General features: G+C 42.0%; 1 protein-coding gene across 6 annotated transcripts in view; it reads left to right on the top strand.

Moving 5' to 3' along the window:
• Positions 1-13,407, top strand: part of DPYD (dihydropyrimidine dehydrogenase) — a 538,621-nt gene that overhangs the window by 260,280 nt on the left and 264,934 nt on the right. For all 6 annotated transcript variants that reach the window (XM_079981200.1, XM_079981199.1, XM_079981197.1 and 3 more), the window contains 2 exons: positions 595-805; positions 12,047-12,231. In XM_079981200.1, the coding sequence (XP_079837326.1) occupies positions 595-805; positions 12,047-12,231 (396 nt within the window). The remainder of the gene's footprint in view (positions 1-594; positions 806-12,046; positions 12,232-13,407) is intronic.

Here is a 13,407-nt window from a genome sequence, read left to right on the forward strand (position 1 = left end):
AGAGGAGGAGAGCTGGAGGTAGATGACTCACTCTATTCCTATGTCCCGACCGGCTCAGCAGAGCAGAAAGTGAAGATGGAGTGGTTTTATTGCGTTCCAGTTTTACTTTGCCAGTTTATGTTTCATTTAAGATTCCCGCCCCCTTGGAAACAATGGAAAGGAAATAGGCTATGCCAACGCTGTAGTTTATTCCCTCTTTTGGAAGAGAGGATTGGGATAGAGAGGGTTGTAAATCCTGTGGACCTACAGACCCTCCCAGAACCCCCCTGGCACATCTCTCCTGTGCCATATCCAGTATCACAATAACTGGCTGTGGATATTTCCACAGCCTCGTGGAGAGGCTTGAGATACCAGATTTCTACCTCTGATGGTAGACCTTTCTCTCTATCCTCAAAGAGGGAGATTCAAATACTCAGCACTCCTGGGAGGCCTACAATAGGATTGCAGGGTTAGAAAGTAACACAAGCGTTATCTATTTATATAGAATATTTGTAGACTTTTCTTTTAGGGTCAGACTCTCTCAAGATAGCTTTCAACATACAAATTCACCTTTTAAAAAAATCAATAGCAACTATGTTATTTTTCCCCTTCCAGGTAGATCTTGCAAAAGAAGAAAAATGTGAATTTCTCCCCTTCCTTTCCCCTCGGAAGGTTGTAGTGAAAGGAGGGAAGATTGTTGCTATGGAATTTGTTCGGACAGAGCAAGATGAAGACGGAAACTGGAATGAGGACCAGGATCAGATTGTCCGCCTGAAAGCCGATGTGGTGATCAGTGCCTTTGGTTCAGTCCTAAGTGACCCTAAAGGTATTTCTCAGTTACAAGGGGCATGATCCAGCTGCAGTTATGCACATTTAAATCCCACTGATTCAAGTATATGCATAATTGTCACATTGAAATCAGTGGGACTTACTTTGGGTTGGGTTTTCTCCCAGGATGTACTAAATTCCTAAGAACAAACACTTTGATGACTGGAATGTGCACATTTCAAATGGCTACAATAGAAGGGAGGGTGAAATTTGATTTGAAATAATGTTTCCTGCCTCAGTTTCATTCTTTAAAAAGAGCACATTCATTTTCTTATTTGTTCCTTTCGTAACTTGCATTCGTGCTCCTCTGTAGAAAACGTAGATCACTAAATCTCTTTTCTGTTCCCTAACAACTCTGCAGGAAAGTTAGGTAGGAAGGAACAAGTTAGGGAGGTCAATTTTTACTTGTGTATAGGAAGTGGCCTTATGCTGAGTTATGCCATTCTTCCACATAGCTCAGAATGGTCTACATCAAACTTGGGTCTCCAGCTCCCATCTCTAGCTCCCATCATCCCTAGCTAGCAGGACCAGTGGTCAGCGATGATGGGAACTGTAGTCCAAAAACAGCTGGATACCCAAGTTTGGGAAATCCTGGCTTACATTGGCTGGCAGAAGCTCTAACTAGAGATGCCAGGGTTTGAACCTGTGACCTTCTGCATGCAAAGCAGGTGCCCTATGCCTAAGCCACTGCTGCCCTTTTCCATTTTAAAAGTGAATGCCTATGCCCATCTCATCATGCTGCTTTAGAATGCATGCCAATCTATATACATTATAGCCTTATTCAGTCATTGCTCATGCAAAGGGCTTGTGGGGAAGCTTTTCTAGTCATGTAGGTTCCCTGTGCGATCTAGAACCCTTGAGGCAGGGAAAAGGAACCACACTGTGGAAGATGCACCCAAACACAGGGGAAGTGTGTTCTTTGAGCATGAAGGCTCCATCTTTGTTTTGCATGGCCATTGCCCCTTCGTGAAAGTAACTGTTGCTTAGAATTTTGTTGCAACTGCAGTAAGTCTCTTAGCTATTATAGGACTGCTGTGAGCAACCCTTTGGCGGATACATTGATCCGGCAAGGGAGATGTCGAGATTGGGCACTTTAACCAAGAGATGGAACGGGAAAACTTGCATTGAAGTAAAGTTATTCATGAAGGCATGTGAGAGTCCCCATGTAAACCTGTTTGGACATACAAAAATGGCAGCTGACAGGAACGGCCAGAGAGGTGAGGTCTGCTATCACCATCACCCATTTCCTCCCCACTCGCACATAAATGGACATGAATGATTCTATGATTCTATGAATGGGGGTGTTCCATGTGTACCAATTTGTTCCTCTGTGTATTCTTTTTGTATGCAAGAACATTGAACTGAATGGGCCTAATTTAATCCAGTTCTTTGTTCATTGGAAAAAAGGTAATGTACGCCCTTAGTGCTGGGCTAGATGAGCCTTTGGTGTCATTTAGTTGGGCTCTTCTGATATTTCTTACGCTTTTCTATCATCCCCAACCCCACCCTGCCAAAACTTTTTATAGGGAATTTGATTTATCGGTTGCTTATGCCCCAAAGAGAAAAGAAACGAGCAACCGTTGAATCACTAATGAAGTCCTCATTGCTGAAGTTAACTTTAATTGGATCTTATGCGAACATATTTGAAAAGCTGACCTATTAAATAAGAAGCTGAATATAGATTTGCCAAGTGATGCCAGTAGTGTCTATAGTCTGAACCAGCTGTAATATCAATCAGTTTAGTGGTCTTGTTCTGCTTATCCTCTTTTATTGTAGTCCTGTGGTGAACTTAGCAACTAATGTTATCCAGCAGCCTGATTAAATCCCAATTTTCCCATATATATATATATATATATATATATATATGAATGAGATGGCTAGTTGCAGAGGGTCATGTTGTTTTTTTGACAAGCATTAATCAATAGAGAAATGTAGATTGAAAGAGAAGAGACAATGGTGGTATCAGAGTGGTCAACAGGATTATGGTCTTCTGAGCAAAACTGAGCCTTGTGATGTTCCATCAAATGAAAACTAGGGTCCCTGACTCCCTGCTACTTGGTACCCCCAAATTTTGAGGCCTCTATGCCAGCCTTGGGTCCTTTGATGTCATTGGACTATAACCCCTGCAAGCCAGGGATGATGGGAGTTGTAGTACAACAACATCTGGGGAACCAAGGTTGGGAAAGGCTGCTCTATGCCCATAGCATGGCCACTAGAAGGTCCTGGGCTGCACTTCATCTTCATCCATTCCCAGTGTATTAGTAATTTGGCATGGGATGTTCTGCTGTACTTCAGATGTGGCAGAGAATCTTGAAGCTTTCATTACTGGAAGCATTCAGGGGTGAAATTTCTAATGTGGCTTGAGGGCCACATTGAGGGTTGGCCATGCTTCCAAGTGCCACATATTGGCATGTCACGGTCTCCCACACATGCGCACTCACACCCATACATTCAGCAGGCATTCATCCCACCAACTCCTGCCCAGTGTCTAAATAAATATATATATCTATATCTGATCTCTCATTCTCTCTGTATTTAAATACAGTGGTACCTCTGGATATGAACTGGATCTGTTCCAGAGCCCCGTTCACATCCAGAAGTGAACGAAACCCACGTCTGCGCATGTGTGGGTCGCGATTCAACGCTTCCATGCATGCGCGTGACGTCATTTTGGCCACCTGCGCATGCGCAAGCAGTGAAATCTGGAAGTAACGTGTTCCGTTACTTCTGGGTGAGCGTGGAGTGCAGCCCGAAAGTGCTCAGCCTGAAGCACATTTAACCCGAGGTATGACTGTATTGCCCACATGGCTGCCAAATTATTGGGGGCTTGCAGGAGCATCATAAATCACCTGCGGAACCTATAGATGGTCTACAGACTATAGATTAGCCACCCTTGCTTCAGTCCCAGTGTGGCTGGAAGATTTATAGTAAAGTTCAGCCCTTGGATATATCCAAGGTTAAATTTAAAATATAATGACAAGAATTTATCTTAAGATAACTTACGGTGATTATTTTGTGTGATTTAGAAATAACTAGAGACATTCATGTTTCTGGGGGATAATAACACCTGTGACAGGGGGAATCCTGAGAAAATTTCCCCCTGTGCCCCCAACCTTTTCAAAAGGGCACTCTGAAAACTATTTGCCCCTCATAGTTGTGAAACATGATTATGTTTTGTTGTTTCCCTGCGCTAGGTCTCTTTTCAGCCTGGTCTCCGCAGCCTCCACAAGGAATGTATTTGTGGTAGATGATGAGGGTGATGATAAATATTTATTTGTTAGTAGCTTTTAAGGAATGAATTATTTAAGGTTGCTTTGGAGAAAAAGGAAAAAAAGGCAAAAGAGCCGCAATAAAACTCGCAGTACAAATAGTCTGCCACCCTTCCCCATATTTGTTTCTCTGCTGCAAAATGTTGTCTTCCTTTGTTCTCTGCACTTCAATTTCCTGTTGTTGCCACAGGGACTCCATTTTCTCCTGAAAGGGCTGTTTTTGGCTATAGTCAGAGTTGCCATTTATACAGTGCAGGAAGCTGCCTTATGCTTGTCATGAATTCTGCTCAATATTGATCCAGAGATAGATTCCAACATATTGTTAGCAGAGTAAAAAATAAATAAACTTAAGACACATTTTAGGATTCCCCAGAAATAGACCAGAGGCAATTGTGTTTCATCCAGCAGAGCTTTACTGCTACTGAAGGCAAATGAGCATAATGGTCACAAATTCAATACATTCAGGATTAAGACAGTCCGTAAGAAATCCAGTTGCAGCAGACTTAAACCAGGCATCCCGAAACTCGGCCCTCCAGATGTTTTGGGACTGCAACTGCCATCATCCCTGACCACTGGTCTTGTTAGCTAGGGATGATGGGAGTTGTCCCAAAACATCTGAAGGACCGAGTGTGGGGATGCCTGATTTAAACTTAAAATAACTTACAATAGGACTAAAACCTTAATACTAAGCATACTATATACAGAACAACACACCAGAAGGAAAGAGAGAGAGAGAGAGAGAGAGTGAAACTCAGGCTCCTTCTGGCCTACTATTATAGTCAGAATGACCTTGGGTGAAAGAGATAACAGAACCAGTTTAAACCAGCTGTGCAGCTTCTCTGAAGGAATAACCCAAATATCATGAACCTCTGCTTGTTTCTAGGCAGAATAGAAACTTACTTGTCAGCTTGGAACTTCCAAGTTGTATCACACAGAGACACTTCCCAAAACCTCTTGAATTAATTAGAATAGGAAAGATGTTTACATATCAAATCAATACTTTCTGTACCAAGAAATGCACACTGATAATGCTGTCAGTCCATTGGTCCATGTCAATATTGTCCACACTGACTGGCAACAGCTCTCTCCAGGGTTGCAGAGAAGCATCTTTCCCACCCCTTCATGAAGATGCCACACAGATGAACCTTGGGACCTTTTCCATGCATAGCCTATGCCCTGCCACTATGTGGAAGCCACTCCCCACTGTTGATTGATTTTCATCCATTTTAACGTTTAATGTTTTATTATGTTTTTGGATATATGCCGGAAGCCGCCCAGAATGGTTGGAGCAACTCAGCCAGATGGCCAGGGTACAAATAATAAAAAATATTATTATCAGTGTTTCCTAAACTTGGGTCTCATGCTGTTTTATTCAGACTACAGTTCCCATCATCCCTGACCACTCATCTTGGTAGCAAGGGATGATGGGAGCTGTAGTCCAAAAACAGCTGGAGACCCAAGTTTGGGAAACACTGCTGCTTACAAACAATAAACAACAAAAACAGGATAGGACATAATAGAACATCACAAATATGGCATAAGCCATATAGAATCATTAACAAATCAGGAGTGAAGCAATTGCAATCTATGAGGCACTATTAACAAAGCAACAACTAAAAAAAAAGGTAAAAGCATGGTCACATGAAAAAAGCCTTGTTCGCGTGGCACACCCATTACAAATAACACAGAAAGTGCATAATTTTCAATGGGATTATTTTTACAGGGGACAAAAAGCCGGGTTACTTTAGGAGGCTATTTTAAGCACCGCTTCGTGTTGCCTCAGACAGTTGCTGTGAAGCACAACGTGATCTTTCTGTAATTATTATTATTTCCCATTTCCCCAATACCTGCACAAGAATAGGCTTTCCTCCCTTGTGAATAGCTATGCTCAGAGTTTCTGCTTATCATTATTTGCCAGGTTTCACTAGGAGTTGATATCACATATGCTCTTACTAAGAGGCCATTGATAATCTTAAGTTTGGCAGCAGACCTGAGCCCGGAATAATGTGTTTTATTTCCACATTAGCTGCTGTAAAGAACAGAATAGAGAGGAATATAGATATGTACATATGTATATGTAATGGTTCTAGGGGGTTGCTCATGCGTAAGTTGCCGCCACTCTTGGCTTGGTTGCCTGGTTGAACCCTTTCTGTCTGGACAGCCCTTCACTTCGTGGCTGTCTCAGTCGCTGGCAGAATCCGTCAGTGGGCATTTCTTAAACTTCTTCCAGCAAAAAAGTTCTTTGACGCCAAGTCTCCTCTTACTCTCCCTGCGCGGAAGTCTTCTGAGCAGGGAGGGTGTGGGCAGCGGAGTACCCGTGCTCTCCCCACTAGTGTCTGGTGAAGAGTCCTGTAGCCTTTTCTCCGATTCCCCCATCTGCCCCCCTTCTCTCCTGGTGTTACGTTGATTTCCTTCCCCAGCAGATGGGCTGCCTCTCTCCCTGCTGGGACCCTCTCCGGCATCGCTCTGGAGCCTTCCCTCCGCCTCTGGCTCTGATGGCAGTTCCCTGACAGTATATAATTTTTTTTAGAATGCAGAAGTACACGCCTTAAAAGAACTATGTCATACCTAAATAAGCAAGAATATATATTGGATGAATAGTGGACCTTGACTATTGCAGTCACAATTTTAGAAATAAAGAAAAAAATGATGCACACAAGTTTTCTAGGTAGAGGCCTATAACTATTTTCCCTCCCATGTTTTTTTTAAAAAAGAAAGCAAGTTATTTTATTAATCAAGAGATGATCAGGATTTTTTCTTTCAGCCAGAGCTCACCAGAACTCAGTTCTGGCACCTCTCAGGTGGGTGCCATTGAGAGGTGCCATAACTGAGTTCTGGTAATCTCTGGCTGAAAAAAATCATGTTCATCTCTTGAATAATAAAATAATGTGCTTTCTTTTTTAAGAGAACAAGGGAGGTGTTCAAGGTGAGTTCCGGCACCTCTTTTTCTAGAAAAATAGCACTGGAAATGAGTGGACCCTGGCTGCTTTGGTCTCAGTTTTAGAATTAAAGAAATGTTAATGATGCATACAAGCTCTTTAGGTAGAGGAATATGGAAATTTCCTCCACTACCACCTTCTGCCTGTTTTAAATAAAATTGAAGCAATAAAGATCCATGTTCTTCTAAAGTTGCTGTCCCAATAAGACACGAGGTAAAATCTGAAGTACAGTACATTCCACTTGAGGGTTTTTCTCAGGAGAAATGCCTGACGTTTTGAGAGAAGACAAAATAATTTCAATAGGGCTAGAGAAATGTACCAGTTTAGCCGAGGAAAGAGTTTGTACATCCTTAATGTGCCACAAGAGGCATCTCATTGGCTCCAAGAGCAGCAGAGGCCAGGTTGTGCCTGAGGTTGATTGTCTGGGGGTGAGGAAGTCCCAAATAAAATGGAGGAAGGCCCACATCCTTAGCAGGCCACCTATATCATCACTGTGCTGGTGCACTAAAAAGCTGATAAATTTTCAATAGAGCTTAGAAAAGAAGAAGCGAAGGGTGCTGTGGAAATATGGAGAACTGACCATAAGACTTGAAAATAATGAGAGATACGGAAATTGTTCTATTCACTCATCCTTACCAGGGTCTAAAATCACCTAGCTGAATCTAGCTTACTTGGTTTATGATGTATCAAAATGGCGGTGCAAACTGTACAATACAATACAGGAAGAGCTCAGAAATATGCTTTTCTATCTGCTTCAGTTCCCTAAGAAAGCCAGTCAATTTAGGCTCCAAAGCAATGTTCTCCTGTGTCACTTTCTGTTGAAACTTTTAAGGGTGTTTTTTGTGTGTGGTTTTTTTGCCTTAACAATACAAGAGCCAAACTGGCTCTATCATAAAGTTATTGCCATCTTCTCCTTTCTTTACGTTTCTGGTTTAAGCAGAAGTCACTATATATCCCAAGTGCAGTCAAGGGAATACTGCCAGTTTTCGGTGAAAGAAGTCTGCAAGATGTATATCAAAAATAACATTAATGAGCTGCAAACGCCAAAATTACAGGAACTTATGAAATTGGTTAAACATAAAATACCATTAAACTGTTTACTGAGGCTTCACAGAAATACTGCAGCTAATGAGCATTTCTGCTATTTAAATAAGCCCAAATTGAACACACATTACATGGATACCTAATTAGTAATGGCAGTCAAGCACACACTGTGTCACTTTTAAAGCTTTATTTGAGGAATCTTTTCCATTTGATTTGTTTTGCTAATTAAAATATTTTCCAGCTTTTCGATATATCTTAATATTACTCGTAGTCGTCGTCCCCCCCCCCACGTCAAGTGGTGTATAATTGCTTGATGCTTTCCTATTTGTGTCTATTTGCTCAATGAATGCAGCAGCTTGAACTATATTGTAGTCTACAAAATTATTTTGGTTTCTGCATTTGTGCTGCTATCTTTTGGTAACTTTGGCGTGCTGTCATCTAGTTTGAATGATCTGTTCAGATTGCTTAGCTATTGTTTCACTCGCAGTACCGGCAGCCTTTCAAGTGCTGCTGGAAGAATATAAGTTGTCCCTGCAGTGGAATAAAATGTTTCTTGATAGTGAAAACAGGGTCCTGTTTCCTGATAGTGGTATCAGAGCTACTTTTCTCCATTCCCCACTAATACCACAGTAACCTGGGAGGGGTGAGACTGTGCGAGATGAACCACACAGGAACATCAAGTGTCTGGATTGAGAGTAGTGGTCAATATTTATTGCATTTATATCCTAACTTCTTCTCCAAAGAGCACAAGGTAGTAATGATCATGGTTCAACTTTCCCTCCCCATTTTATGATCACAACAACCCTGTTAGGCTGTGACTGCCCAAGGACACCCAATGAGCTTCAGGGCTGTGAGAGGATTTGAACCCAAGTCCAGCATCCTAACCATCCTAACCATAGTCTAATTAGCCATTTTTTCCTGTTTACTATAGTTGCGAAACTACCGTTCACCAACAACTATGAAGTGCCTATTAAGGTTTCGAGAAATATAGCCTGGAATGTTAGGTCCTCTTTATTTTATCCGTAGAAATATTAAACCAACTCAGCTGCTTGGAAGTCAGATACCTAGAGAAAAGAAATCTAGTCTTGGGACTTTGTAAATTATTTTAGCAGACTTAACCAAATGCATGCTTTGTTTGCTTCCGTTCAGTTTAGTTTTCTGCCAGTGGTGGGACTTTAAAGGAGACTAATCGCTTCTGATCCTGAAAGTGACACAGTATTTCCAGTTTTAAAATTAGCTGCTGAAACATGCAAAACAGTTTCTTTTCCTGGTATTTTTGTCTAAGCCATCAGTGCTTTATCTTAGCATTCAGGGTTTCAAAACATTTCGTGCTTGGCATTATCAGTATTAGCAGCCCCTATGTGGTAGTCATATTAATTTGTCATAATAGCGTTTTGTTGACTGTATCAAAAAATGAGATATTGGACTTAATTATTACTTCCTTCCCGTGCATTTTGAGATAGTGCCTGTGTGAGGATCTAAATCCAATTTGCTTTGCTTTCCCCCACCCACTGCCACCCCACAGATTCTCCTCTTGGTGTTTTCAGTCACAGTGGTGACCATGACCCAAATAGATTTTATTTGCATAGCATCTCTGAGGCTGAAGAATCTAGCCACTTGTAAAGATTGAAGAGGCTTAACTCTTCCGCTTCTGGAGCAGCTGCAGAAAATGTTTGAAAGAAAGCCTTGACTGTGCACCTCCATATAACTTCTGTGGGTCAGCCCTATGTCTACTACAGCCTCAGTTGCCTTTCCTCCTTCAAATCCATCATGGAAGTCCATTCCCCCCCTTACATCAGTGTTCCCCAACCTTACATGATCTGTCCCACTAACAAGCCCTTGACACATGGTTTCCCTCGATCCCATTATTTAACTCATTGACATGGAAATGGAGAATGGGAAATTATGGAAATCTGATCCCTTTCTATAATGATAGTTTTGACTTTACAGAGGGTTTCCCAAGGCAAAACACAGCTGCCTCTGCTCATCTCTTGTAGAAACAGAACACATCTTTGACACTGTCTATGACAACTGAGAAATATACTAGCAGGATTCTCTTTTACATATATGACAGCACAGCTACATCAGTTTAATTGACCTTAGCAATCTGCATCTGTGTGTGGTATGTCCCCAAGGGATGCTAAAAAAAACCAACCCTCCCACCCTGTCACTTGGAGGCAGGGGGGGGGGGAGAACCTGGATACCATAATAGAGTAATACCTACATAAACCTCATTCATTTGATGCAGGGCATCAATATGTGCTAAAATAATACTCAAATGTACTTCCATATGCGGCTAAAATTAAGGAGCTAGTGCTTTTTAAATGACAGATTGTTCTGAATTTTAAACTATAGCAGAATAAATGACATTATTTTGAAGTTAAAATTACTTTTTGCCATGAGCAAGAGAACAATCTTCCGTTCTTTTTTGCCATTTTATTTATTTGCCTAATTGTTTCCTGGTTTAATTTATCATAGCTATTGTTTGTTTCATTGTTTGCCGGTTTTCAGGGCAAAACCTTTCCAAGACATCTTGCATCAAACCGTAATGAACGATACATCAAAAAATATAAATGCATTGTATTGTTGTTTATTACACATCTGCCCTGTTTTTTCTCCAAAGAATACAAGGCAATCTACATCTCACCCCACATATTATCCCCATAGAAACCCAATGAGGTTGAGGCTGAGGGTTCATGACTGATGCAAAGTCACCAAGGGAGTTTTATAGAGGAATGGGGATATGAAGCCAGACCTTCCAGTCTAAGACTCTTCTACCAGCAGCAGATGGTGTGACGTGGCATCGCTATTCACCTGACCTCCTGGCAATTGAGTCACTGATGCATACCAAGAAGAGGAGAGGCAGCAACAAGGTCAGCATGCTCCAAATGCACCAGAAGGAGTGCTAGATTGGTTCTACCAGCGTGTTTGCACTGTACTGGCCTTACTGTTGCCTTATTTCTCCCCTCTCCTCCTTCTGGTATGAAGCAGCGAGTAAGCTGGAGGGAGGTCAGGTGAGCAGCACAGCCCCACCATGTTGTCCACTAGTGCCTACTACTCTACTCACAGCAACATACTGTTTTGATTACCTTAAAGTGAGACAATGGTCATCAAACAACCAGAGAGTCCTAGTTTCCCCAAAAAGCAGGTAAGGATTTAAACCTGATTTTGGACTGTGCTTTTTCAGATTGAAGGTAGTAGCTCATAATATTGAGAGTTCCTAATCATCATCATCATCATTCTCAGTGAGAAAGGTTCTGGCCTTGTTGTATCTCTGAGATGCTCGTGAGATACATGCAGGGAATGGTTTTGTACTAAAGAGCATTGTGTTATGTGATTCCCCCCCCCCATGGGCAGTCTGAAGTGGTACAGTCCTTCAGGTACCTGATAATATGCAACATTTTAAGTGTTGGTTAATAGCAGGGGCATCCAGCTTGCCTGGGAATTCTAAGACTTCAACAGCAGCCCACATTGACAATGAGTGCGTTTTTGAAATGTTGAGACCACCATTTTGAGTCAAAATGGCATCCAATGGTACTCAGCAGTAAACTTCCTCTGTCTCAGGGGCCATCATGACAAATTTGGTTATGATATCCTAAGATGTGTCCAAATCTCTGAAAGCTTGAGTGCGCCATTGTGTTTCAAAAGGGCATCCAACAGTATCCAAATAAAGACAGACAACTGCTCTTTGACCTTAGGAAACATTGTCCCAAGTTTGGTTATGGTATCTTAAGTGGTGTCCAAATTGCTGCAGTTTTGAAAGGTCCGGTCTGCCATTTTGTTTTGAAACGGCATTCAGTGATATTCCAAAATAGACAAAAACCTGTTCCTCTTGGTTTTAGGAGCTGACATGCAAAATTTAGTTAAGATATTTTAAGAGATATCCGAAAATACAAGTGTACAAACAGTTTTTCAAAACTTAGATACCTGTGCCACCTACTTTTTTTTCTGTTTCCCTCCCACCCCCCCCCTTTCCTTACAAAACAGTAAAAGAAGCCCTGCACCCTCTCAAGTTCAACAGATGGGGTCTCCCTGAAATTGATCAAGAGACCATGCAAACGAGCGAGCCGTGGGTTTTTGCAGGAGGTGACGTTAGTGGACTGGCCAACACTACAGTGGAATCAGTGAATGACGGAAAGCAAGCTTCCTGGTTCATGCACAAATACTTACAGGTGAGTTTTCAGTGGACTCTCCTTTGACTTTACCTTGATTTCTCCTGTCAGGTGTGCAGAATCATGGAATTGTAGAGTTGGAAAGGACTCTGGGGATCATCTAGTCCAACCCTCTACAATGTTATCGCAAAAAGGGATCAAACCTTGGCGTTATCAGCACCACTCTCTAACCAACTTAGCTCTCCAAGCTTGGAGCATATTCCTTGTTCTTTCCCAAACTTATTAGGCTATCTAATAAGCAAAGAACAGTTCAGATGTGGTGGGATTCTATGAGCATAGAGATGACTAAGTTACTGACAACAGAGTAATTTATGGAAAGGGTTAGATCAGGGATGGGGAACTTGTGCCCTCCAGATCCTGTTTGACTGTGACTCCCATACATCAGGCTTCCTCAAACTTGGCCCTCCAGATGTTTTTGGTCTACAACTCCCATGATCCCTAGCTAGCAGGACCCAGTGGTCAGGGATGATGGGAATTGTAGTCTCAAAACATCTGGAGGGCCAAGTTTGAGGAAGCCTGCCATAGATCCTAACCAACATGGCCAATCATCAGGGACATTGGTGGTTATGGATGAGGAAAAGTTGTTTCTCCGTCTTGCATAATACTGGAACCAGGCATCATCCAGTGAAGCTGGGTGGTGAGACATTCAGAACATACTACTACTACTACTACTACTAATAATAATAATAATAATTTATTATTTATACCCTGCCCATCTGGCTAAGTTTCCCCAGCCACTCTGGGCGGCTCCCAATTGAGTGTTAAAAACAATACAGCATTAAATATTAAAAACTTCCCTAAACAGGGCTGCCTTCAGATGTCTTCTAAAAGCCAGGTAGTTGTTTATTTCCTTGACATCTGATGGGAGGGCGTTCCACAGGGCGGGCGCCACTACCAAGAAGGCCCTCTGCCTGGTTCCCTATAACCTCACTTCTCGCAATGAGGGAACCGCCAGAATGGAAGAACATATTCAATCAGCGTATTCCTAAAGTATGGAATTTGCTCCCACAGAATTGGGTGGTGGCCATCTACTTGGACAGTTTTAGAATCATAGATTAGTAGAGTTGGAAGAGACCCTGATGGTCATCTAGTTCAAACCCCTGCAATGCAGGAATTTTTTTTGCCCAATGTGGGGCTCAAACTCACAACCCTGAGATTACAAGCCTCTTCCTCTAC

This window comes from Podarcis cretensis (assembly GCF_951804945.1).
Source record: "Podarcis cretensis genome assembly, chromosome: 6".
Taxonomy (NCBI): domain Eukaryota; kingdom Metazoa; phylum Chordata; class Lepidosauria; order Squamata; family Lacertidae; genus Podarcis; species Podarcis cretensis.